This window comes from Poeciliopsis prolifica, unplaced genomic scaffold, assembly GCF_027474105.1.
Source record: "Poeciliopsis prolifica strain line A6 unplaced genomic scaffold, Auburn_PproV2 SCAFFOLD009, whole genome shotgun sequence".
NCBI lineage: Eukaryota > Metazoa > Chordata > Actinopteri > Cyprinodontiformes > Poeciliidae > Poeciliopsis > Poeciliopsis prolifica.
The window spans coordinates 13,174,921-13,202,594 of NW_026562384.1; the positions used below are offsets into that span (position 1 = coordinate 13,174,921).

Sequence of the window (27,674 nt, forward strand, 5' to 3'; positions counted from 1 at the left end):
AAAGTAATAAATATTTATCTGCCACAAGCAAATGGAAGATTCAATATGTGGCCAGCTTGAAAGCAGCTCAGACCTTGCTGAGATTTTTTTTTTTTTTAAGTGATCGTGAATATATCAATAACAATACTGAGCACATAAGCCACTACTTATGGGAATAATACTTGTTCTTTAAATCAACCAACTAATTAATGCAACTCGAGTTCTCAGTAGTGCATGTAAAACCATGTCCGTTCTCATACTGTTGTGACCAGTCATTCAAGAAAAACAAGAAGCCTCTGATACTTGGCATCTCCCGGTGGTTCAAGACTCACATTAGGCCATGTTGAGGTCTGAACCAATCAGAAAATAGTTAAAGATTACTGGATTAATTAATTATTTGCCAGTCAATATTGTCTTTATGGAAAGTGATGAGAAAAAGAACTAAGACTGTAAAAATGCTACGTTAAATCCCTTGGTAGTAACCAGTGTGACCAGTGCTCCAAACTAAAAGTTAGTCTCGACACCTAGTTACAGAAAAGAATTTGTAAATTAAAGATAAAAGGTGAGAAGGAACTTTATTCAAGTCATCCGGGAGTTTTTTTACGTACATTCGTTGCTCTTGAGCGGATTTAGTTTGGAATTTTCCCAAAAGACTAATTGATAATGTATCTGAAAATAGAAGTTGTTCTTTTACTTTTTAAATCAAATCTTTCACTCCACAGTAGCTTCTCCTTTATTCAATTTTTACTTCTGAAATCCAGCTGAAGGGCTGCTGGTAAACTCACCATCGTATCAAACATACCTGGCTCCTCCAATCAATGTCAAGCCTCTGCTGAGAATCATCCATCATTTAAGAGCCGGCTCTGTCTTCATTACCCACATCCTTTCCTCCCACCTTGAGCTGAGGCATTTTTTACTCTGTCTGACAGACAAAGATCTTGTCGAGAAGTCTTCACCCAGAGTTGCATGTTTTATGTTGCTCAGTCTTGTTGAACCCTCACAAACTTCACAGAAACTTGTGAATTTGAAGGCCGAGAACTGCTTCATGCTTTGCTCTATAGTCTGCTGCGTAACTCTGCTGCAACTCTGGTCTGTGCCACGAGCTGCTCACTCATCTTCAAAGCAATCGTACCTTTCTGTCGAGCTGCAGAGTTGTGAGAGGTTTCAGTATGTGCTGAGCCTCACGTCTGTATCGAAACACAGCGATGGAGACATACAGAACGTATTGCAGAGGTCTTCTTCGTGGCTTTTTCCACACCTGTTCTTGTGTCTACCATCTCTCCCCTCTCGTCACCTCACTTCTTTCACTCCACTGCTTCACAGCCACCTCCGCCACCTTTCATCTTTTCACACTCCTCTTCTCTCCTCCATTTATGCACCCATGTGACCTCCTGAACTTTTGTTTTTTTTTGCCCCTTTTGCTGATTTGTCCCCTTTCTTCTGTCACAATCATTTTACAGGGTAGCGATGGCGACAGCCTCCTCCCAGGTACTCATCCCTGATGTGAACTTGAATGAAGCATTTGATAACTTTGCTCTTGACTTTTCCCGAGAGAAGAAGATATTAGAGGGTCTAGATTACCTAACAGGTAAGGCTTACAGATTTAATCTAAAAACATTATTATTTTTTGTCGTCAGTATAAGTTTCATTACAGGAATGTTCTACTTACTATAAACATTCTTCACAGTGATGCTGCAAAATGCAGGGTGAATCTCTGTGAGATGCAATGTTTGTTAACCGCATTAGCTGGGCCAAAAACTGAACGGAAAATGTTCTAATACATGTTTGTTTGTGGCAAAACCACAAACAGAGCTGATTAGATGTCTTCTTATAGCTTTCTTGTTTCTAATCTGACCTGGGAGGCACAGATAAGTTCAAAGCTATTAGTTTTTGTGTCAACTTGTTCTCCCACTTGATCTCTGCAAGCTCCTCCAAAGTAATCATTGGCCTCTCGGGAGCTTCTCTGATAAATGCTCTCCTTCTGAACTTTGCACTGAGCAGGTTGCACTAAATATAAGATTATGCAACATTTTGAGCCATATATCCTTTCACTTACATTTTTCAACCACTTGTTGGTCTATAATATAAATTCCCTGTAAAATAGATATACATTTGTAGTTATGATAGCTCAGTGGGTATGAATACATTTTTATGGGATTGTCCAGTTCAGAGCAACTCTTACACACAGCCGTCAGAGACTTCCTAAGTATCAGTAAATATCTTCAACCTATTCCTTTGTCTTTTTGATCTTTTAAATAGAAGCATCACTTAGAAGTGACTCCTGATTTATTTATTTTTTCTCTCCACATGTAGCGCCCAACCCGCCGTCCATCAGGGATGAGCTGTGCACCGCCTCCCATGACACCATCACCGTTCACTGGACATCAGAAGACGAGTTCAGCGTCACCTCCTATGAGCTGCAGTACACCATCTACACTGGCCAGACAAATTTCATCAGTGAGTCTAAAGCACGCTCTCAAACACAACCGCAATCAGACAAACGGTTTTGTTGAAGAGAACATATTTAGATCGTAGAGTCTATAATTGACTACGCTGCAAACCTGAAAATGTTTCATGGTCTGATAATGTTATGGCTGAGGAGATGTTCTCAAATGACAGGAAGAGCTTATATTTCATAATAGTAGCACTTTTTGTATAGCTTACAAATTCCAGGGATCCTGCAATTTAAATAAAGAAAAAAGAAAAAGGCTCAGTTATCACAAACCGATGTTGCAAAAATCAAATCAAAGCCCTCACCTGGGTCCTGAGCTCCTCCAAGATTAGTGTCTAATTCCACTGCCATAAATACATTATAAACTGTACATTTGAATCTTTTTTATTTGCACTTCTGAGAGTTTATAAGACATCAGTCCAGTGGCTCACACAGGACTGTTCACAACCTCTAGATGTGAAAATGCTGCTTCAGTGTTTGAGTGTCTAAATCAATAGAAGTGAGTTTTTTTATCAATATGCATTGCTAATAGAAGAGAGCTTGGTCTCTGGCCATAGCAATTAGCAGATCCCACTGGTGTTCTGACTTGTAACTGCAGCCCATTCATCATGGGAGAGGCGTCATTCCCAGATTGGAGTTTCGACTTCCCAGGCAAGTGAAGCACACTGTTAGGCTGCAGGTTTCCCTCAACAGTGTTTAAAACCAAGGGAAGTTTTATTATGCAAGTACCTGTGAGATAGCGTACAAAATTCAAAGTAAATTTCTTTATCAAATACACAAACGTATTTCTCAATTTTCCCAACAAACATTGCCAAATGCTAAATTAAAGGTCCATATGGACATATACAGATTTTTTTTCAATGACAGTCTTACAGTCCTCCCAAATAAATATCTTATTCAGCCTTGATGATTGAAGAAGAAAACAATCACAAACTGCTTTACAAACACTGTGCATGTTTTATTTACAGGGGATTCTGGTAGAAATTAAGTAGATTCTTCTAAAATGAGTCCCTACAAAACCCTGGACAAGCAGCGATATGTAATTCTGATTTTCTATGACTAAGCTAAAGTGCAAAAGCAGAAAAGCTTACTGTAGAGGAGTAAATATGTGGGAAACCCCCAGGTGCTGCTAATCAGAAGCTCCTAATTAACTAATCATCAGCAGGTGTGAGTTCATTTACAAAAGCAGGAGACGGGGTTTTGCCTTCTGAAGTATCTGGGTATGTTAATATAGTGCTATGGAAGAATGCCAGCAATGCTTTAGCTGGTGTTTCTGAGTGGTTGATAAGATTCAGTGGTTTAGATCTAATACAGCTGACCATGTGTTAGGAGATGGTCCACCTGCAAGTTCACTCCAAAGTGTGCCTGAGCGATGCTTAGAGATAGTCCAATAAACCTGAGTGAAATCTCAGGGTATGCATGTCTCATTTTAAGTGTTATATTATTTGTAAGGGTTGTTGAAGAGAAAACGTTAGCACATACTAGTTTTGAAAAAGAAAAACTCCCAGAAAAAAGACTGATAAAGGCAAAAAATAATCTCCTTTAGGACGATTTTTTTTTCAATATGGAGCCATATGGTTGTCTTACAAAGTGAAAACCAAATATATCTGCACAAAAATCCTTTACTGGTTACTTTAGAAAGCTATTTAATGGTGATTTATGACACAGTTTCCAATATCTCAATCTTTCCAAGTAGTCTTGCAGTTAAGAGCCATCGTGCTTTTTTCTTTCCCTAAAGGTTTTCATACCTCATGGGATGGAGAAGTTGGGTCATGGTGTCTTATGAACTGTGCCTTTCGCAGGATCATCCAGGCATAGCAGTAGAAAATAGAGCTGGCAATTAAGGTCAGATTTCAAGGAAAGCTGTAGGCAGTGTCAAGATCCCCCCCAAAAAACCCAAAGATTTTTTTCTCTGTAAACTTTAGCCTCTGCATGTGGTATGCCACAGTTCAACAACCGTTTGCCTCTTTGTGAGGAACGGAGGCGGGGATGGGGGTCAAAGTTGATCTACCACTGACAAACCAACAGACAGGTGTGTATGAAGCCAGACAGCACAGTGAAAACAAACCCGATCCAAATACTGATGCTGTTGTCACTCAACTGATAACACAACACCGGGATGGTATTTACAGGGATGACAAGCAAAGCAAAGGTGATATACAGCACAACAGCTGTGTGAAAATAGACTTGTCTTTCTGACTCATTCATTTATCTGCAGCTGTCATCTGGGATCATTAAACATTTTCAAAAGTTTCAGTTTGATGTGGAGCACCAGTAATTAGGATTCATTTTACAGCCACAAGAGCTGGACACCTTCCAGTAATTATGCTGATCATGAACTCCTCCTCACACCAGAGAACTGTAAGTTTAAATGTGAGACCATCTGCTGAAAGCTGTTAATGGGATTGTAATATCATATAATTTCTAATAAAAGAGAATTAATTACAATCTGTTAATGCAAAGTGTATTTTCAGGTGTCCTAAGATCCTGATCCTGATGTTTTTCACACAAAGATTCCACTTTGGTATTACTAGTATTAAATATTAATGGCACAGTTACTGGCCTGTTTGAACAAAGATGAATAAAGCAACAGAACCTATTGCTCAGCCATTTTGTTTACATGCTAAATGTTTCATACAAATTAAACATTTCTGTCCAACTTCTTGATTTACAGTATCTCCTAAAAGTTATGTTGAAACTTAATGCAGCATAATGGATAAAGTTTCATTTTAAATAATTTGGCAATTTTTTAAAATAAAGATACTCTTTATCCCAAATAAAGGAATCTCAGAGCCAATCAGAGTCATTAGCCATATTTCCTCACAGTGCTTCGCAATACAACAAAATGGGTTTCCTGACGAACAGGCATGTAAATAAAATGTATTCTGAGCAAAATAACGTTACTTATTTCCCCCTCTGGAGTGCTTGTGCCTTCCCTCCACTCAATACCACCTGTGGGCAAATCAAAAAACTGCATTTGGAACAGAAACTATGTTCTAAACTTGTTCTGAAACAAATCCAGCCTTTGTACTGCTCTCCCAAACAAGCAGTTTATGATGCCCTTCAGTGCTTTTATAAAGTGCAGATTATAAACCAAATCTAAATCAGTAGAGCTGCCGGCATGAAGCAACACGCTGGGCCTTCATTAGATCATCAACATTAAAGTTGGTTTGCTTTCAGAACTTCTGTGGGCAGAAATATAAGAATCTGCTGTGGGGGAGGAAACAAATACGAGACCAGGGGAAAATAATGGATCTATAGGGCTGGAGAAAATGACCACTTACCAATATGAGGAGGCTGTCATTAATGTACATAAATATGCACATTCATGCATGCCCCCCCCCCCCCCACACACACACACACCTGTGCCTCTTTATTCTTTGATCCTTTCATCGTCTCTTACACTCTTCTGCTCTGTAGCCTGACATTTCTCCATCTAACCAGGCAACTCAAGTGCCCTCGCCATTTGAAACATCAGGATATATTTCAGCCATGATACTCTGAGTGACTCAGAAATTCAGCGCTTTGCTGCCACAGAGTCCTCTGAGATTCAGAGTGGAAACTGAGAAAGAGAGAAACCCATTAAGTCTGCCATGCCACTTGAGTTCTCCAATAGAGCTTTTTTCTTAAACTTTCCAAGTGGCTAAATGCTCCCAGCTGATGTCCATCCACAATCCCCTTGCCCCAGGCTTCAGCTCCTCAAGGGAGGTTGGAGTTGAGTCAATGTGTCAAAACATCATTTTACAGGATCATCCAGGCACAGTAGAGAATAAGGTCAAAGAAAAGAAAATGTTATATCTGTAATCTTTAGTAAACACACACACGCTCATTCCCAAGGACCGTTTAGAGAGACTAGTCAACCCGACAGTGTCTTCAGGAGGAAGCCGGAGTACCTGGGGAGAGCGTTCGCATCTGAGAAGAGAACATGCAAATTCCATGCAGAAACACCCCAGGCTTGTTTTCAAACCTGGGGCCTTCTTTACCCAAGGGGAACATTTGTAAAATGTCAAGCGGTCTTTCTATTTCTGCAAGCTGCTGTAGCATAAAAAGAAGAATAACTAAGTTATGCTGTGTTGCTTCTAACTGGTCTGTGAAACGTGGAGTATTGTGTGGGCTCTCAGGAAGAAGCAGGGGTAGAAAGGGAGTTGAGGTTTTCGTAGCTCAAAATGATAATGCTGTTATCACTTAGTGGCAAACACCAGTACGTATCTGAAAGGCATGACAAGCAAGACAACGGTGGCACACGGTGCAAAAGCTTTGGGAAAACAGGTTCATGTCTTGCTGAGTCATTCTTTTTTTTTTTTTTTTTTTTTTGCCAGAAGATATTTTGGTTTATTATCATCAATTAAAATCTCACTTTATGAAATATTTCTCACTAACCTAGGGGACTATAATGAGGCGGTGTTAATGGCCTAGTGAGTTAGGCGTATGTTCTCCATGTTTCATGTGTTGTCAGAGTCCATGGATTTGTTAAATTATTAACACAATTACCAGTGGAGAAAATCTGAATCACTGTGGCCAAGCAAGCGCAGTGTTTTCTTCCAAAAGGAAGTGGAAAGTGTGACACGTCCACGCTCACATGCAGGCACACTGTGCCACTATTAACTCTGTGTTGCATCATCAAAGAAAATCCCACTTCCTTTCCCAGGATACTTTGTGCTGCAGTTCCCTCCTCACAGGCACACACACATATACAGTACTGGAAAAGTACACGTGCTTGGTGTTTGGATGCACATTGCTCCTTTTTTTTCTCTATTTTCTCTTTTCTTCTTTATTTCTGCACATTGCTTTCAAGTACAGCTTTCTCTAAAGGGGGAGAACTTCAGTCAGGAAACCTCCTTGGTGTCTTCTGACCTCATTTAGCAAAAATAGAAACTTTTGAAATCAGAAGTGTTAACAAAGTGTTCAAACATTTAATCGTTCCTCTGTACTCCATTCTCTTATCTTTTGAAGGTCTACATAACACTATCTGTAGGAGTTGCTGAGAAATGATAAAGTGTTCTCTGTGGGAAGGAGCAAACTGTAAAACTTCCGTGCATCGTTCAAGTTTGACATTGCATCTTTATTTTCTTCCTCTATCATCTCTAAGGAAGATGAAAATCCCTGCATCCTTCTTTGCCCAGATAAAAGTGTAGTTTTAAGGGCCCCTCACCCCGCTTCTCATTCATTCTTAAAGCCGGCTAACTTTTAAAGGCCTTATTTGCGTCCCATGAAGTATGTATATTTACAAGCAGACTCTCTGCCATTACTTATGCATGATATTTCCATCTGGTTCAATAATTCACAACACATCCTACCCAGAGGGGACAAAGTAAGTATGGTCCTGAGAGCCGTACCCCTCTCAGAGTTTATATTTCTCTGTAATTGTGCAGGAGAAAAGAAAGGAGACAGTTATCTGGTAGTTATTTCACTTTTCGACTGCTAAAGTCTAAATGATCTTCGTGTGTCTGTTGACACACGAAGCTGTCGAGAGTTTACTGGACACATGAAGCTGCATAAAGCACTATTTTGAATAAAAAACGCTCCAGAACAAATTGACATTATGGCAGAAAATCATCTTTTATGAACAAGAGTAGTCTGTCGCATAACAGTGCATCAGTGAGATGTGAAATATTTTCCCTTACATTTCACCAAACGACATGGAACAGGAGCAACCCTTTAAAAGTTACATTTCTCCTTAGCTCTGAGATCAGATTTCTTTTTCTACTTAAAAAGGTTCACATCTCAGACACCAAAAGGACTGTATGTAACAGGTGGATGTGGAGCTAACCCCTGATTACTGACCCTTCACTTTGAATGAAAGCGTCCACCACTATAGTCATGTTGTTATTAGCCCTGCTCTCATACATTTAAGCATTAAAGGGTATCACACGCTGTTGCCTGGAGGTGACTACTTATCGTACCTTTGATACGTTGAACAGATTGTTTCTTTTGTCGTGTGGTTTCAGCTTAGTGAACGCACCGGATTGGCTCCTGGGTACTTGTTTCAATAACTCTGTTAGAATTGTAATGGAATATATCTGTAGGTGCACATAAATGTTGCATAACTTGTAGGAATCACCTCTTCGTGTGCAATAACTAAGTCGGTTTTCAGAAACAAAATATCGCTCTGTTCCAGTTGGATTTGTGGGAAAATGTTTCTATTGTTGTAACCATCAGTAGAAAATTATTTTCAGCAAGAAAATAATTTTCTTGCTGAAAGCTTTGTGCAGAAAACACACAAAATTGTCTGCACAAAACTTTAATACTTATCCACTCTGCGTGTGTGTGTGGCCTCCACCAGGTCTGTACAACTCAGCAGACAGCTGGATGATTGTACCAAACATCAAGCAGAACCACTACACGGTGCATGGCCTGCAGAGTGGCACCCGTTATATCTTCTTCGTCAAGGCCATCAACCAGGCAGGAAGCCGCAACAGTGAGCCGGCCCGCCTCAAAACTAACAGTAAGTAGGAGCACGTGTGACACTTCTTTGGGTTTTCTATGAATATTTACAAGCCTTGTTAATTTTGTTTTGGATTACTACGCCCGCCGCACGTAGGGAGCAGTTAACATGAAAATCACTTTTTTGATTTTCATGTTTTTTGTTTGGCATTAATTGGACCTAGCAGCAATGTCTGTCATTGGTGTGTAATAACCTGCAGATGCTCACTAGCATTTCTCAGAGATTCGTTTGATTAATGATGAGTTTGGAGACGTTTTGGATCAAGTCGGTCCTCAACAGATCATTCTTGAATCTTTTGCTGAGATACTTGGTAGTTGCTATGAAGGAGTGGCATGTGTCCAGTTTGATGGGATCAGACACATAATAGTGAAGTTTGTGATGTTTTGTGATTATACAAGAACCAGTATTTTTTAAAAGTGGTATGTAGTAATCTTGTGTTTCCTCCATTTGAGCACTTTTTTGATTTTTATGTTTTTTGTTTGGGCATTAATTGGACCTAGCAGCAATGCAAAACATGCTAAGCAGAAACATCAAGAAACGAGTGCATACAGAGTACCATATTCAGTTTTTCTTTTCTATCACACCGCTGTGGATGTTGCAGGATCCACAATGGTGCTGTGTTACACAAACAGCTCCTCAGTATTTATTCTTTCTGCAAAAAAGGCTGCTGCATTTTAACATTGAATCAGACGAAGTTGTCTTTGCAGCATTATCTATTTCTTTTTGTACCGGCACATAATATGGGACAGATATTTTCTTTCTAACATAAATGTTTTTATTGATGTAACAGCTGCTCCCCTGTAAATTGCGGATGTGTTTTTGGTTGTTCTTTTATCTTTTTCTCCCAAAAGCTGTTTTGCTTCCTGCAGAATCATGATGCCTTTGCATTGAACTTTTACTTTATACTTTGTTCTGTGCCCACTGCTTGTTATCAGTTTGCAGGATGAAAGACTGAAGAACCAAAGAAAGTAAGATCTCACACACTGTAGGTCAATAATGTGCATAAATTCAGAAATACTAACAGCCTTTTGGGTGTAGTACAGATGGAAATCTTGTTGGGCTTCGGTATAAGAAATCCTTGAAAATTACAATATGATAACTTGAGCAAAGTATAAGAAGAAAAAAATATTTCTGATGTGCAAGAAAACCCTCCTCATCACTTCTCTTTAATTACAGTGAAATAGCTGTTCATGACACAATTTTAGCTAATATTAGTGTTCATGCATTCTGCCTATGAAACCCAATGTAAAAATGGATGTATATATGTCAGAAAGGTAAAAGCCAAACGTGCTTCTGTCAGGAGCCTTGTGGCATTTAGGATTAACTGCAGTGGGAAAATGCTCAGCTTTGTGAAATGGGTGTGTTGAAAACTGTCAAAGTGAAGGCAGGTTTTCTTCCTCCTCCTCTGACAAATAATCTTTCTTTCCTAACCAACTCTGTATATATATATATATATATATATATATATATATATATATATATATATATATATATATATATATATATATATTATTATATATATATATTTATATATATATATATATATATATATATATATATATATATATATATATATATATATATATATATATATATATATATATATATATATGTGTGTGTGTGTGTGGTCCTCACCTGGAAGGTGAAGACCACAGTGGTGCCTGTGGTCATCGGGGCCCTCGGGGCAGTAACCCCCAAACTGGAGCAGTGGCTACAACAGATCCCAGGAACAACATCAGACATCTCAGTCCAGAAATGTGCAGCAGTCCTTGGCACAGCCAAGATACTGCGCAGAACCCTCAAGCTCCCAGGCCTCTGGTAGAGGACCCGAGCTCAGAGGATAAGAACCACCCGCGGTGGGTGAGAAGGGAATTTTATTTTAAATATATATATATATATATATAGATAGATAGATAGATAGATAGATAGATAGATAGATAGATAGATAGATAGATAGATAGATAGATAGATAGATAGATAGATAGATAGATAGATAGATAGATAGATAGATAGATAGATAGATAGATAGATAGATAGATAGATAGATAGATAGATAGATAGATAGATAGATAGATAGATAGATAGATAGATAGATAGATAGATAGATAGATAGATAGATAGATAGATAGATAGATAGATAGATAGATAGATAGATAGATAGATAGATAGATAGATAGATAGGTACATCAACTCAACAAAGTAGAAAAGAAGGGGTGTTTATCACAGTAATGGTTGCAGATAATTAAGCCTGTTTCAGAGCAAAAACTCAATTTCTCAAAGGGATCGTCAAGGTCTTTTTTGGCAGTGGAAAATATTATTTCTTTCTACCATCTGTTTTTTTTTCTCAATGCATCTGGACCCTTTGAGTTTGCTCTATGTTTACTTTTTCTGCTTTGATATGTAAGATATCTGGAATTTATCATGCTGCAGATAATTTTCACAAACATATAGCGCTTCATTTTATGTCTTAGGTTGATTTTATTTGATAAAAAACTGCCAAGAATTTCTGACAGAGTTCACATGTATTTATTTTTTCATTTAGTTTTTTGTCCAGAGCAACAAAGGGTGTTGATAAATGTTATGACAAAAACTTTTCAGAAACAAAATTACTCTCATCTGGCTTGATAAAAGATGTTTGTGCAATTACAGATGTAAAACATGAGCAGCGATTGTCCTTCAGATCTATTGTCCTTCTAGAACAAGCCAGTGGAAAATCACTCTCTACGTCGCAGACGGCTTACAAAAGCAAATATATTTGTACCACAAAATGTTTTTATTTTATATCTTTCAAGAGAAATATGTTTGTTCTATAAATGCTTTACTTAATGTAAATTCATTCTGCTTAAGAAACAAAAGATTTGCTTAATAGTTGAAAAAAAAATTATGCTTTTGGTAGGAGTCTAATAGTGAAGGAAAATAAATGGCACAAGGGACAAAAATTTATTTAAAAAAAAACTAGTCAAGACATGTATCAATAGTACACTAAAGTTACTGAAAAAATATTTACCATATGGTTATATAATATCCAGCAGTAATATGGCACAGTGCTGATGGATAATTCCCACTCCGCACTTCTTCTTGTACTCAGTGATGTGAAGGGAAAGCTTGTCCACCCACAGCCAACGTGAGTCGAGATTATGAGCCTGTGATTGTCAAACAGCTTTTTCCCAAAGCTGTGATGATTTAGACAAGCCATCAAAATAACAGCAAAAAATAAAAACATGCATATTTTTATCCTCAAGATTTTACAGTTTGTTTCCATCTCCTCACGTTTCTTTTTTTTTTCCTGTTTTCTTTTCAACTCTCTCCTATTTTATCACAGTATTAAGATTAAACAGCTTTAGCCATCTGTTCATATAAAAGCTGAGCTTGGATTAAAACAGGTCATAAAGGTCATAAACGTCTCACTTGCGCACCTTGCTGCTTCGCAGGTTCTGCTGTAATAGCAGGTTTATTTTCCCTCATCTTCTCTGCAGCCTGATTGGGAGGATTAGCTGCCTCAGGAAGCCTTCAGCCTAAGCTCTTCATTATTTAGCTAAAAGATGCAAAGCAAACAATATTGTGACATGACGCACTGCTACACCCTGAACAGCCGCGCATCATCACAGTCCTGTCTTTTCAGAGCAGCAACTGAGTGTTTTAAAATGATGTGGCAAAAGTATCAACACAGCAAACTGAGATATTATGCTACCATAAAGCTAGCACAATTGTGACTTTTCCAACACACTATGCAACTGTCCAAAAAACAGGAAGAGTACTTATTTAGTGTAAATATGTTTTTTAGAGAGTATTTCTGTTTAAATGGATGAGGCTTTTTGTCAGATGAAAATGGATCACAAGGTTATATTGAGGTCTTAACATATAACATTTGGTGATAACTTGGTCTATGTAATTTTCTCATAAAAATGTGCATGTATTAAGGACAGTACAGTAATGATCTGTTTCAGTTTAAGAAAAATACTATATATACTGGACGAATATTATTGGTACGCAGCGCTCTTAAATCTTCCTTTTTACCTTCTGTCAATTTATCACCAGTAATTCAGAATTACTGATGAGAAAAAGCCTTCTCTTTTATTTTTAACAGATTATTTTTGTTATTTTAGATAGAACACACACTTAATGCTTAACCAGAGCTCCTGCAAAACACAGAACCAATTAAATGTTTAGTTTGATCATTTTATCTCAAATAATTTACTAAACTGTCAAACAAAATGTATTATGGTTAAAAAGAAATGATGGAAATTGAAGCAGAAGATTTAATGTGAAATTTACTACTCATTCACAAAGACATACTTATCCAATTTACACTTTTGAAGTCGTTTTTTAGATGGTGGCATTCAAATCGATACTGTTGTCACTGAATCCTATTTCATACCTGAATATTACATTAGTACACAACACTAGCCAACAAAATTTAAGACTTTATGACAAGCACATGAAATCCAAGAGCATTAAATTAGACCCGGTAAAATTCTGCACCCCTGAGTTTATTTACTGGTCTTTTGAGTACAAAGGCAGGCGCTTCTGAATAAAAACTGATAAATTACATCTGGTGATGTCTGAAAACAGCAGGATGTGCAGCTTAGCATTTAAATCAAGAACAAGGATTATATTGTAGAAAAATTAAACATTGGAATTAGATTTCACCGCTTTATGTTCTGCATTTTATAAAAAGGAAAAGAACGGCTCTAACTGGGAGCTTCTTTTGTTTTTTTTTTTTTTTGTTTTGAAAATCCTCTGGAGTCACTGAATCCCATCACGTGGGATTCAGTGACTGATTGAAACATTTACAATCATGTCTGGGTGTGCTCTGCAGCTTTTTGGGTCAGTCACAGCAGCCACTGGTTGGACTCTGAGAGGCTGAAAGTGAGCAGTGGCTCTAATGCCGTCCTTTAGAGGAAGTATCAGTGAGCCACTAGGTGCTCACGGTCAACATGTAAAGTAACTCTCAGTTTTCCTGAAAAACACATGAATAACGCATGATGAATAAGAATGCAGGAGAGACGAGGGTCCACACATGCATGTCCACACATCCACACATACATGGTAGCGTGTGACCTTTTATCAGCGCGCCTGCACTCTTGCATTTACCTCAGAGTGAACCGTGACCAGTTTTCTACATCGCTGTCTTTAGAAATGAGCTGAGAGAGCTATAAAGAGCCTGAAAGAGGGAGTATGAAAGAGGATAAAAAAATGTGAGAAAAAGAGAGCGTTGAGTGAATAAAAGACAGCAAATAGCTCTTTGCACAGATGTGGGTTTGGAGAGTTCAGGACCATCACTGCGCTGCTTTTTAGCCATTTGCAAAATCCGGGAATTTACAAAAAGGTAAAAGGTTATACTTAAGCAAATCTTTATTTTAAAATAAACATTTAAATAATTTGTTGACTGTTTATACCATGTTTTACATGTTTCACTCCATCAACTTTGATTTAAATTAATTCAGATAAATGTATAAAAATCCATTCAATGAAAGATTAGAGAAGGAACGTGTGCCACCGCTCTTTCTTAAAAAAAAAAAAAAGCAAAGCCAATCTGATAACAATCATAAGTTTGTTATTAAAGCACCATATTGTTTTGCACTCATAAGCATGAAATTGAATTAAACTTGTAAATGAATTCGGTCAGACCTTATTAAGGCAGCAGCTGAGAAAACAACACACATTATTCAAAATGGCTTTTATTAATTTGCGTTTTGCCTGTGCTTTTTACCTTATCATCTGTGTGAGTAATTAATTATATCAAGAGCTAGTATATATACACAGCATCCACTGAAAAGCCTTTCCCTTGTTAGCTGGATACATACTCTGCCCTTCACATATAATAATAAAAATATAAACGTCTAGGAACTGGGACACATTTCCATTTCCTGTTCAAAACGACGCTGATTGGTCAGGAAGTTAGCTGTATTTTTTTATACTGATTGAACTTTGATAACCTTTTCACATTTCCCAACTTATAGCTGTAACTTTCATTCACTTGTCAGGTGACTTTTTCTTTAGGCGTGAAGGCTGACAATGTAAACTTGAGAAAAGGAGTCATCTTATAGAGAAGTTGGATATTAGTTAGGAATGTGTTCAAGTCTGATGTGGTAACCTTAAACCATAGAGAAACGTTAACAGTCACCTCAGTTTTCAACGTTTTTTCTATCAGGCTGTATTAAAAGTATTTCTAATGTTTTTTTTCTAGCAGTGCTCCCTAACGACACCTTCCTAGACTGTTACAGAGTCCAGCTGAAGAGGAACATAATAACGATGGACAGCTGTCTTCGCTTGATGCTTCTCAGTGGGTTTTCTTTCGTATCAGACAGAAAAATACATAATTTAGCAGTAAAATGTGAGAAAATGTGATAGATAAACTCAGATCCCCTGGAAGTTTCCTAATCACACCCATCCTGTACCTTGTTCTACAACTGATTAATTTATAATCTCACTAGAGTGCAGCTACGTTTCATCAGGAGCGCCTCTGGATTACATACCACGTTACATATGAATTAGGTAGACAGAAGACAACTGGCAGGCAGCCATACATTTTAATTACATGAATGGATTTGTGAGTTCAGCAGGGATTCAGGAACCAGTGTGAGGTTGCACGTGTCAAGAGAATACTCCGAATTCCTCCTGCTGCTGTTTCTGCTGCAGCGACTGTTTAGTTATGCAGTAAAATTGATCGTTTATTTCAATCTCGGCCTTGTTAGTTGCAGCTTAACCTATCCCTTAGCAAAAATGCAAGGAAGGAAAATTGCACCGATGAAATAGTTGGTTACTAATAGGATGTCCCACTGCAAGATTTCCAGCATGTTCCCAGCAGAATGAGGCTGGAATGGAATTACAGCAGGAACGCGTTTCTTCAGCTGTGGCCCCTTTCGGCTCATATCTCTTCCTTTCCGTCGATGTCTCTTCTTTTTTGTGTGTGTTTGACAAGCTTCCATTTAGGATTTCTGAGTCTTTAACAATGCAGGGCTCCAAGACAGTATAACAGAGTTGTTATCACCTCTGCAGACAGCCAGATATACTTCTAATTACTGCTGTATTACTGCAAAGTGGAACCAGACTAATGACAGTGCATGAACAAACGTCCAGATTGTAGAATATGCTGTTCCAAATTCCCATCTTATCTTTATTGTTTTTGTTCCAAATTCTGAGCAAAAGTTGTGCAGCAGGATGATTGATTCGCTTGTGTTGCTATCAGCACCAATTCGCTTTCTACGGAGGAAATATGTGGTTGTTGTTTACAATGAAAAGAGTATTTGAAAGGGGTTTGGAATCATTTTTTTTTAACATCCACTGAGTTTCTACTAGTCTTCTCTAATATGCTGTATATCTCCACTCATGCCCTCTTTGTGCCTCCAGCCATGTAGCACACCAGAGGAAATCACATTCGGCATGTTCTCCGGGTGCTGCTTGCAAACACCAGCATCCTCCCTGCGAGTTTGGATCTGTTCATTTCATGGCAGCTCTGCAGATATGAAGGCGTCCCGGTGACATAAGAAGCAGTCAGAATCATAGAAATGCACATTTATTGCAACAAGTCCAGCACTCGGCTCAAAGCAAAAGAAACAAGGTTCCTATACAGTCTGGAAAACTCTCGCACTTGATATGATAATTTTTCAAGTCCGGATGACGATGGAACAAGTTATACCTGTTAGACTTTAGCCTTTTTATAATTATGTTGGAGCATAAGTTGCACATTATACACCCAAAGTAACGTAAAGAAAAACCATTAAAACAGAAACGCAGACAATAAAACAGATAGACAGGCAAAAATAAATACCAGATACTGTTTTATTCGGTATAGTTTCAGGTATGACTTGTAAGTAGGAAGGGAAAGAATGGCAAATAATCTAATTAACCTTTTGAGATAATAAGTGAAGTTCAAGTCTGTTTTCTCATAAGAATCAGTGGGAACTTCGGTGTTGCTTGATAGCAGAGCTGAGAGACTGAGCTTGTTGAACATGCAGCCTTGAGCCTTCTCAGGGCTTAAGATAACTTTATGTTTGTCACAACACTCTGATATCATCTGGGTGCTTCGAATCAGACACAATATACTACAAGTCACCAAAGGCCACGACAGAGGAGAATCTGGCGGTGTCTCAGCATTGGGAGCATTTGACACAAGATTAACGACAGATTGTGACCAGTCAGTTTAAGATGGCATCAGTTAGACGTTTTCAACATCAACATCTTTGCACTCTTTGTGCATCTTGCTTCTGTGTTTTTGTCTCCCCTTCCTTGCTCAAACCCAAAGTAAGTGCAACTCGTTATTGTTTCTATGTGAAAGAAGCCTATTGCTGTCAGAGATGGGACAGATGAATTTTGATCAGGAAGAAAAAATGTTTCCACTCTTGACTGCTTTCTTTTTCAGCACCAATGAGAAGAGAATTTGTGGGCATGCAACAATTACAAAGTGAAATCCTTTTTCTTAATCCTAATTTCTTGTCAATACTGAGTAACACAAAATCCAAATCTTTTATTTCATTTTTTAATGCCCTTATGATGCGAAAATACAGGAGAACATTTAATAAACTAAATATCCATGTTTTTATTATGTTCACTGCTGGACGTGAGTTTCCACTTTCGATTTTACATCAAGCTGGTTCCTAACATTTCCCATTGGGAATTTTCTATACTGTCTACATACATTTGCACATAGTTGATGTTGTGTGCATGCGTGTGTCTGCTTGTCCTCTAATGTCATGTGCGTCTCCCCTTACCCAACCTCAGGGCCAGCCTGAGCTCTCAGGAGTCATCCCCTGGAAAGGCATGACAGAGCCCCAGTGTTTGGAAATGACTGCGCTGGCAGCGATAAGCAGTTCAAAGAAGAGAGCGCATTAATGTAATTGGGTGCCAGCAGCACATTGGCCTCATCGTCTCATATGCACACTCGGTGACACACACTCACCACGCAGATTATTGGAGAAGAGTGTCTGAGAGTGGTGAGAGGATAGAAAGGATGAGAAGGAAAGAATTGGAAAGAGAGCGAGAGAGAAACAGAGAGAGAGGAGGAGGGAAGGGCAGATAGTGAGAGGAGAGGAGGAGTCGGGGTCTTCATTGTGTTGCTCATTAAGCCATGGGAGACTCTGAGAGGCTGAGAGATGAGACGAGAGGTGTCGAGTTAAATGTCAGGACTGGTCGGGATGTGACTGACTTAGTTGAAGCCACATACACACACTGACACAGACACCGAGAGGTAGCTCAGTGGGGCTCCTCTGTCGCTTCCACAGACTCCTATTATCCCCTCAGCTTCCTCTCTCTCCCTCACTCTTTACTCTCCTTTTCTCTGCCACTCACCTAGTTTGGCCCCCCTCAATTTTTCCACCCATTACACCCAAATTACTGGTGTCATTGCAAACTGAATACTTACAGCCGGATAGAAGCGTTTCCACTGAATTGCAGCAGTTCCTACCGACTGCGGTGGAAGTAAAGGCCATTTCCTTCAGCTAATTTCCAAGTCTGTGTGATTGGAGGAACAGAAGGAGATGCCGGGTGACTTCCTTCTCTGTTCTGAAATGTTTTCACCAAAGGCAGCGCGGGCCTTTGAAGTTTCGACTCTCTCGCCCTTGTAATTCAAACAGTCTCCTCTTCAGTTTCTCCCTGTGAGTTCTCTGCACGCACTTCTCACCCTACTTTTTGTTTATTCACTTCTGCTGCTGGCGCTGCTGCTCCAGCTTAAATTCCTCTTCTTGTTTCTATTTTGGTTCATGGCTCTTTCTCTTTCTGGCCCTTTTTAACTCTGCAATCTTGGTCGACCCGGTGCTTAAAAGAGCACAGACAAAATAATTAAAGTATAAGAGCTGAAGGAGTTTGATGTGTTATTGCCTAAAAGGGATCAGAAAAGTAATTTCTGAATAGTTAACCACTGCTATTTCTGCTACTAGTAACTACTACTACTTTGAAACACATGGTCTTCAAAATAATTTCGCTTTGGTCTCAGCTAAGTGTAGGTTATCCTCTCTTTTTGCCAGTTCACAAATTTACAGGATTCTGTTTATTATTATTTATTGGAGCCAAATCTCCAATATTTGGATATTGATTGTCAAAAGAAATAGTAACCAACGCATATGAAACATCCAGCTGTTGACAGCATTTTTATAAATCCCTAAAAGTACAAAACTATGCAGTTGTGATCTGCCGAGAATGACCAGAACTTTCTAAAATATAAAGAGCACAAATGTAAAAACAATTCATAAGATCCTAAAAACATCTATTGTCAACATCTGAGAAATGTACACAATTTTAGCATCGTCAGTGTATAAACAGATGGAGTTGTACAGCATAAATGCATTTTGTAGATGTATTATTTGCTTAAAATTCTCTCATGCAGGCTTTCTCTGGGAATTTTGATCACTGTACTAATCTGTAGATTAATATTTGGCCCAGGGGCCCAACATTATTCTTTTCTTGTCTGTCTTTCTATATGGCTAAATATTGGATTTCTTTTGAGTTCCTTCGTAACTAAAAGACTGTGTCTCGTTGCACAGTTCATGTTGTATTTAGCATCCTTCAAAGCTTTTTCTAAGCTTCTTGTTCTGCTTCTGTTTGAAGACCTCTGAATTCCTCAGAGAAGCTCTGTCGGCTTCTCTCTGGCTCCTTTTTAAAGAGTTTGGAAATCTCCCTTGTAACAAAGAAAATGGACAGGAAGGATGTCCGGTTGTTTCCACCTGTCCCAAGTGCTACTGATACAGTGCAGCTGACAGAAATGGTCAAGGAAACGAGAAATGTCCTCCTCTGGGACGAGGCACTGGATATATCTGATGACATTTTGCTTCTCCTGCTAACATTGCAGGTCTGGTGTCGGTCATTAAAGTTGCTTTTTCAATAGTGCACTGGCATCAAATAATTTCAACTGCTGATGGTGATTTTTTTTGTACCACTAACATATTTTATTTTTATTTACAATGACAAAATGTCAGTGTATTTTATTGGGATTTTATGTGATTGCCCAGAGCAAGGCAATGCATATTTATAAAGTGGAAGGGCAATGATTCATGCCTTTCATATATTTCTTTAAAAACAGCCTGAACAATGTACTCAGCACGCTTTCACTCTGATAGTCCCAAATAAAATGTGTTGTTGCTTCCAGTTATGTTGAGGCTTTTGCAAAGAAGGCGCTTTATAGCAATATTTTGGATTAAGTTTATTGGAGACATCAAATAAAATTTCAAAAACCAAATTAAAAACGAAGGGCAGTTAATGTTCAAATAAATTTGCACTGACACATTATGAATATTATTTATAATTTCGACATATGTATTAGAACTTTAATGAAAATTGCATGGATTTATTATATCCATTCATTTTCTAACACCTTTGTCCCTAGTGAAGCCAGGACGGGTGCTGGTGCCCATTTCCAGCTAACGATCTGGGCGAGAGGCGAGTCGCCAGTCTGTCGCATATTTATTCAAATCCAAATAGTTATTTTTTTGTTGTTGTTTTTTTAAAACCTTAAGCAGCTTGTCTTCATTGGATTGTAAAATCTGTAAACCAGATTAGGAAATATAAGCTGAAGTCAATGTAAATTTGTAAATGCAGTGAAAATAGAAAGAATAATTAACATAAAAATACAAAAGCTAATCTAAAAAGCCCAAAAAGATGTGGCAAAAAAATTTGAATCAAATCTTTTGCCACATACTGTCACAATCCTGATCATTTAATAAAAAAAAAAAATTCTTATTTTGCTGAAATATTCTGAGTCGTCTTGTTCTTGTTGTGTAACAACCCTTTTACTGAGCAGCGTCTCTGTCTCTCCAGGTCAGCCATTCAAGTTAGACCCAAAGACCGCCCACAAGAAGCTTCGCCTGTCCAACGACTGCCTGACCATGGAGAAGGACGAAAGCTCGCTGAAGAAGAGCCACACGCCAGAACGGTTCAGCGGCACCGGCTCGTATGGAGCTGCCGGGAACGTCTTCATCGACAGCGGTTGCCACTACTGGGAGGTGTTGCTGGGAGCATCCACATGGTGAGAGACACGCTCTGGAACGAGAGCATTATATAAGCCTGCAAGTAGGCTCAGTAAACTAAGGCATCTTTGGGGAGTTTAAATCTAGTCTATTATGCAAACTCCTCACTAAAAAACAGAGCCTAACACAGAGAGTGCATGCTCTTGTAAATATATGCATCTCTAACTAATTGGCTGTGAAGGAAAGGTCTTCTCTATGTTCTATGTCCTGAGATTAAGTGCAAGTAAAGTCAGCAAAAGGAAACCACTTAATTCTAATCTGTTTTCAAATTAAAAAAACTTTTTTTCTTCCAGGTATGCCATCGGCGTTGCTTACAAATCAGCTCCGAAAAATGAGTGGAGCGGCAAGAACTCGTCCTCGTGGGTGTTCTCGCGCTGCAACAACAACTTCATGGTGCGGCACGACGGTAAGGAGATGCTGGTGGAGGCGAGCCTGCAGCTGCGGCGGCTCGGCGTCCTCCTGGACTATGACAACAATTCGCTGTCCTTCTACGATGCCATGAATTCCCAGCACATTCATACTTTCGAAATCTCCTTCCTCCTGCCTGTTGTACCCACTTTTATGATCTGGAACAAGTCAGTCATGATTCTCTCAGGACTACCTGTCCCAGATTTTGTCGATGGGGTGGCTACAGATCTCCAAGAGCAGCAGCAAATGGGTCTGTGTCGACAGGAATCGCCGTACTTGACGGGGATGAAAACCTGCCACTGACTAAGCTTGTGACAGAAGAGTGGATTAGTTTCTGACAGACACTGACGGCTTGACTGAGCTTTGCTCTGATCCTCAAGAAGGAATGGGTTACTGTCTGAAAGCGTTGGAAAAATGTTACTCCTGTTAGTTTGTAGCCACTCTGTGTTTTGCATATTCATTTAGTTTATAGGAAAGGTCTGTTTGACTGAAAAGATCAATGTGTGTTAAGTTCATCATATGCCCTGCAGTCATTGTCAAAGACAGTGACTGCAAAGACACTGTCAAAGCTTGAGCAGGGCGGGATTTCTGGTTTTCAGGACCATTTTAGGTCTGTCTGTTTTTATTTATTTTTCTTCCTTTGAGCCCCTAGGCAGGAGATCAAGGTGAAAATCGTTCAAGTTTAAAGTTGCAAGATAGAACTAGTGGGATTAAGTCTCATGAATTTAATCATGAAAAGTCTTACTTTTAAATTGTGAGGGGTTTTTTCGTGCAGCAGGAGCAAATACATCGGCATACCACAAACAGGTGCATCTTAGTAAATTATAACACCACTCTTTAAAAACTTAAAAATGATTCTGGACACATAAATGTCAGCCTCCTCCTGGAGCAGTGAGTGGCATGAAATGGATGCTGTGCACATGAAGGCTGCAGATTTCTTCCCCATTCTCAATCTGCCCATTTTCTCTCATTGCTGCAGATATTGAGAGCATAATCTTTAATAGATTTTATAAATATATATTTTTGGTCTCCTGAGTAGAAATGTATTGTATTACATATTTGAACTCAGCTCATGTGTGTTGTTGGGCCTGATATTTATCATCTTCCTCTAAACCTAAAGCCATCAGAAAGAAAGTCGTTTGGATTTCAAATTTTGCTCATCCACCAAATCATCACTGTAAAGCTTTAGAGATGACCTCAGTGAAACTTCACTTATGATTTCAGATTTCCATTTTAAAAATGTCACTTCAAGATTTTATTTTTTGATTTAAATTACTGGAATAAATTCCCCAACATCACTTATAACACTAATGTTATAATTCACTGAGACACACCTGTATAGTACAGCTTCCAGAAAAATAAGCATATTCTTCCACATCTTAGTCCAAAACTGCAAAAAGATTCAAATTTTTTGTTTGTTTGGTTGTTTGTTTTAATACAGGATTTGGGTGCAAATTTATAACACTGACTTGAATAAGTGATTGCAATTTACTTGTAAATACTTGTTTTCTGTGTCCTTGATAACTGTAACTTAGCTTTCCTAAAGCCTTCTCCTCGTTCTTCCTCCTAGATTTTTCCCATCAGCCCTGTTTGTGTGGGTGGGTCCAAACTTCCAGGTTCCAGGAGGCTTTAACGTTGCTCCCTGATTTTGTTTCTACAACATCACAGGGAGCAGATTTGCATCATGTGACTACTCTATTTGTATGATAAGAGACTTATTGGACACAAGAAAACAAAAGTAGTATTTATAGAAAGGAAGATGGTTTAACTTTATTTTAACTTTACAAAATATTCATGATGCACTTTTTGAACTTGACATCATTTGCCCTCTGTGTTGTAAAGTAGAGCTAGAAGTGAGTGGCATGATATAATGGGGAGGATAAGTGAAAGAAAACACTGTGTTAAATTATGTTTACCATTAAAATGAGTGTTTTGCAGCAAAAATGCTGACAACTTTGCAGGTAACTCTTATTGTTGCCCAGAGCAAAATATAACAATGAAAATATTTTTAATTCCTCATTGCACTTTGAAACAGCATACGGCAAAGTTAGCTTTCTTTGGAAAAGGGATGTGATTTTTATCTAAATGGTGATAAATTAACAATTTTTTTTTACTCTGATATTCAATTTTCAGGGCTGAAGATGGTTAACACTTTCTGTTTGTTGCAGTGTCACGGCATGACTGCGTTTTCCTCCACATATGTGCATATTTTAACGCCACATAAGTTATTGAGTCACAAACAATGCATGCAGCATTATCAGATCATAGGAGCTCACTGGGAAGTTCACTACATATTGTTTCATTGTTCATCGTACAGCAGATTAACTCCAGTCATTTTTTGCTATTTACATTTAGTTAAAGCTCGAGGTGTTCATAAGTTTTTTTTGTTTGTTTGTTTTTTTTTGATTGTATGTTTAGGTTTTAAGGCTTAGTGTGGGTGACTGTTTTCTCTGGTTTGACATTCAGGTAGCAGTGCTAACCCAGACAATCAATGTGTATTATACTGTAGTTTAGGCAGATCAAAGAGGTTGCACGGAAGGAAAACCTGACAAAAAAACTGACACTGGATGTTGGGTAAATGACAAAATATATGTATGTATGTAGTCTTTAAAAACTGATCAAACCATATGAGAATTTTGCATTGACTCTCACAAATCATTTCTATTCTGGCAACTTTTGATGTCGTTGTGTCCAAAAGTCTGTGAGGTAAGAAAACATTGGTTTAAATTTTGTTCCATCTCATGTGTTAAAAAGGATTTTAGGTGATTTTATGGAACCACAAACATCCAGCAGTTTACCTCAAAGCTGTGCAAGAGTTGTCAGAATTGCACTGGATCAGCGATCATTTAAAGAAGGCCTTGATGGTCAGAGACGACCCACTTTGCATGCAGCAGAGTGGGAAGTCTGTCAGGCTTCTGCTAAGTTTCTTTTGATTTTCAAATATCCATCCGTCTTGTTGAATAATGTCCGTCACAGACTTGACCGCGCATTGATTTGGGAGGACGAGCTCAGTGTGTGTACTTGGCCAGGTTACTGCATGAATATGTGACCTTGTTGAAGGTTCAGAAAACTTTTCCTATGAAATCAAACATTCAATCTTTGTTTATTGTTTTCTTATGTTCTTACGGAAAAAAGAAACGAGACAACTACACAAAGCTCTCATTGCCGTGCATATCAGATTGTTTGCAGTGCTTCTTTTTTGTGTCACAAGTCAGTACAGTAAAATATATTTACGGTGAATGACTTTCAATAGCTTCCCACTCCTCGTGGTGCCGTGTTTATACCCTAGAAACAATGCAATAGATTCTTCTTTTTGCTTTCCTTTTCAGTAGCTTTGGGACTTTTTTTTGTTTTTTCTTTTATACAATGGAAAAGAAAAGTGCTCCTCTCCTTCGTGGCACTGGGACCTTAAAAGCAGCACAAACAGAGTGGCTTTGCCTTCATGCAATGCTTTCTGTTTCCATAGATATAACTGAAATACTTTTAGCCAGAGAGGAATGTAAATCAGAGGGGGAAATATATATTATATAAAGTTGTATAATGTACAAAATATATATGAACCAATGTTATTTATGTGAATTTGAGTCCAATAAAAAGTCTGATCCCAAAAATCTTCTTGTCTTTTGTCCTTTATGTTGAGTCTTAACAAAAACAGTGTTCCCTAAGTGCATTATTTCCATATTTAATCATAAGCAAGACAAATTATGAAGTATTTCTGTAGAATACTAATCGCCAGAACTCAAAATCTACAACGCGGCAACTTTTTTTTCCTATCACAACTTTTGCTGTTTCTGAGTTTGTTGTGATTTTAGAGTAACACAAAGTAGCATCTAATTTTTAAGTTATTGATTTTTTTTTCCTTCCTGATAAAGAAAAAGCTCATCGCGATTCTGCCGTGCTTGGCCATGTAGATGTATTTATGCTGATATCCAGTGCTTGTGTTTCTTTTCACATAGTGTTTTGCATTTAAATCCCGGTTTTCACTTCCACAAACAAGCCTCTGGGGAATTTACAGAATATCTGCAATATATAGATTAATTACACACAAGTGAATTGGATTTACTACTTATGTGCAGAGATTTTTTTTTACTCAAGTAAAAGTAAAAAACTAATCGTTCAAGAAATTATTCATGAGTGAGAAAGTATTCCATAAAAGTAGCTATAACTGAGTAAATATAAATAGTTACTATCCACCTCTTATTATGTGACTATCATTTTTTAGGGGCATCAGAGAAAACATGCTGGTTACAAATTGATTTGAGCTGTAATATGACTAAATGTGAAACCGTTTATGGGCTTTGAGCTCACAAACTAATGTCTTATAACTCTGTGATGACATTGATAAGTTTAAATGTTTCAAAGCACAGATTCTAAAGGCCACAAGGTTGCCAGACTCTGGCAGGTCATCTAAAGCTCGAGGTTGAGTTCGAGGGAATATATCCGCTTAGCTCATCTTCTGCCATCACTATGCGGCCTGATTCCCAACAGTGCCTGCAGGCGTGGAACACAGTGACATTGACCCAGGGCTGATAAGCAATATGCTCACTGTTTTTGCAGTTAATGTGCATTAAGGAATTAAATATATTCTAGCTGTATCATGATTTTCAGAAATGTGATGTTTTTGATTTGATCCTTAGCAAAGATCGAAGTGTGTAGTTTGTTTTCTGAAGAGTCTAACAGTATCCTGTATCCTGGCAGGCAATGCTTTCAAAAATACAGAATTTTTATACAGCTATCAGCAGCAAAATTCAACAACACAGGCAAACTAATGTTTTCATAGCATATTTCAAACATAAATTAGGAGCTACCTACAAAAGGTAAATGCTTCATAAAAGCTTCACAAGATCTGCGCTTAAAAACATATTTTACTTGCAGATTCTGGGATTTAAATTAACTATATTACATGTGTAGGAGGCAGCAGAATGATTTTGCACAGAGAATGAAAAAAAAGTAAATTAGTTTGGCATCTCGTGACACAGCTGCTGCTTTAACTCCTGCTGGCTGACAAACGCCAGAGTGGACCAGAAGGATGATTTTAGCTTTTGTGGATATTTGATGACTGGTTATTACCAAAATGATGGGACTGTGAGGATGAGTCCAACCCTGCAGCAATGATGCCTTTTATTTATGCCCCCTACATTCCTAATGCAGCTACAAGGGAACTGTTGTGCAACGGATTGCGCTGCTGCTAAAACATAAAATCAGTCTGCAGACAGACGGTTACATATTTCAGAGGTATGTGACCTTTGTGATCCTATGATACAGAATTCAATTATCTGGTTCTGCTCTTGCTGAAAGAACTTGGTTTTCTTTTGAGAAAGAAATATTTCATGGAATTTCTGAAGGTATTCCCTGTTGTATTACTTCTAAGATCCTACTCATGATTATCCACCTGTTCAACAACAGTTCCGTTCATTACTGTCATTTCATCAAGGGGCACTGACTTAATAAAGTCATTTACCATGTCCTTAGTTGTCAGTGTGTTGGTCTTTACAAATGACTTATGACTCCATGAAACAAATTCATCCACAACAGACAATTCACCACGAAGAAGACTTCCAACAACCGAATCATCACCATATTTAATGACATACTGTGGACAGCGAAAGTCATCAGTATGCAAAATATTGAATAGGAATAGGGGAGAGAAACAACACCCCTAGGTGAAGCAGCAGAAGAAATTAGCTGACTGGATAAACAGCCATTGACTCTCACACACTGAGATCTATAAGTTGAAAGCCTTCCGACAAAATTAAAGCAAGTTTGAATTGGTTAAGAAGCTTATCAGATAAAAGATGTGATTGTGTAGTATTAAAAGCTGAAGAAAAGTCAATAAATAGGAGAAAAATTAGCAAAGTGACCACAGCAACTTCAACGGTCCTACCAGGCCGATATGCAAATTGCAGCAGATCAATAAATGTTTCGACTTGCAGCAGAATATCTTTCCTAATGGGCTTTTGAAATGACTTCATCTCTAGAGATGTTAAAGGAGATGTTAAGCCCTGCATTTAGTGATGCAGGGCTGATAGAATTTGAAATTGGAGCAATAATTTACTTTTTTCATACCTCAGAAACCCTCTGTTGTTGTGCTGAGCATAATTGCTTAGCACACATTTTTAGCACCTTACCATGTATTATCGGGCCCTGGAGTTTTAAACTTTTAAAATTATAAATATTGTACACCCTTCTTTCAATAAAGAACGAAGTCTGCAGGTATCAGGGGGAGCCCTTGTTTTCCTCTTTTAGTTCACTCAATATATCACTAAAGTTGATACATTGAGTACTATTCACGTAAGAGTCATATGATCTAACACCAAAGTTAGATCAGCATTAAGCGTTTAAATGTCTTTTTGTGTGTCTGTGTAGATTTATTATGTTTTGATGTTTTTGGGGATCCAAATGCAGAGGCGAGGAAAGTGGTAGAATGTTG

General features: G+C 38.2%; 1 protein-coding gene across 5 annotated transcripts in view; it reads left to right on the forward strand.

Moving 5' to 3' along the window:
* The window catches only part of mid2 (midline 2), a 140,748-nt gene extending 115,900 nt beyond the window's left edge, over positions 1-24,848 (forward strand). For all 5 annotated transcript variants that reach the window (XM_055034328.1, XM_055034327.1, XM_055034326.1 and 2 more), the window contains 5 exons: positions 1,440-1,567; positions 2,293-2,436; positions 8,715-8,876; positions 20,628-20,835; positions 21,130-24,848. In XM_055034328.1, coding sequence (XP_054890303.1) covers positions 1,440-1,567; positions 2,293-2,436; positions 8,715-8,876; positions 20,628-20,835; positions 21,130-21,547 — 1,060 coding nt within the window. In that variant the 3' untranslated portion in view covers positions 21,548-24,848. The remainder of the gene's footprint in view (positions 1-1,439; positions 1,568-2,292; positions 2,437-8,714; positions 8,877-20,627; positions 20,836-21,129) is intronic.
* Positions 24,849-27,674: the final 2,826 nt, after the last annotated feature.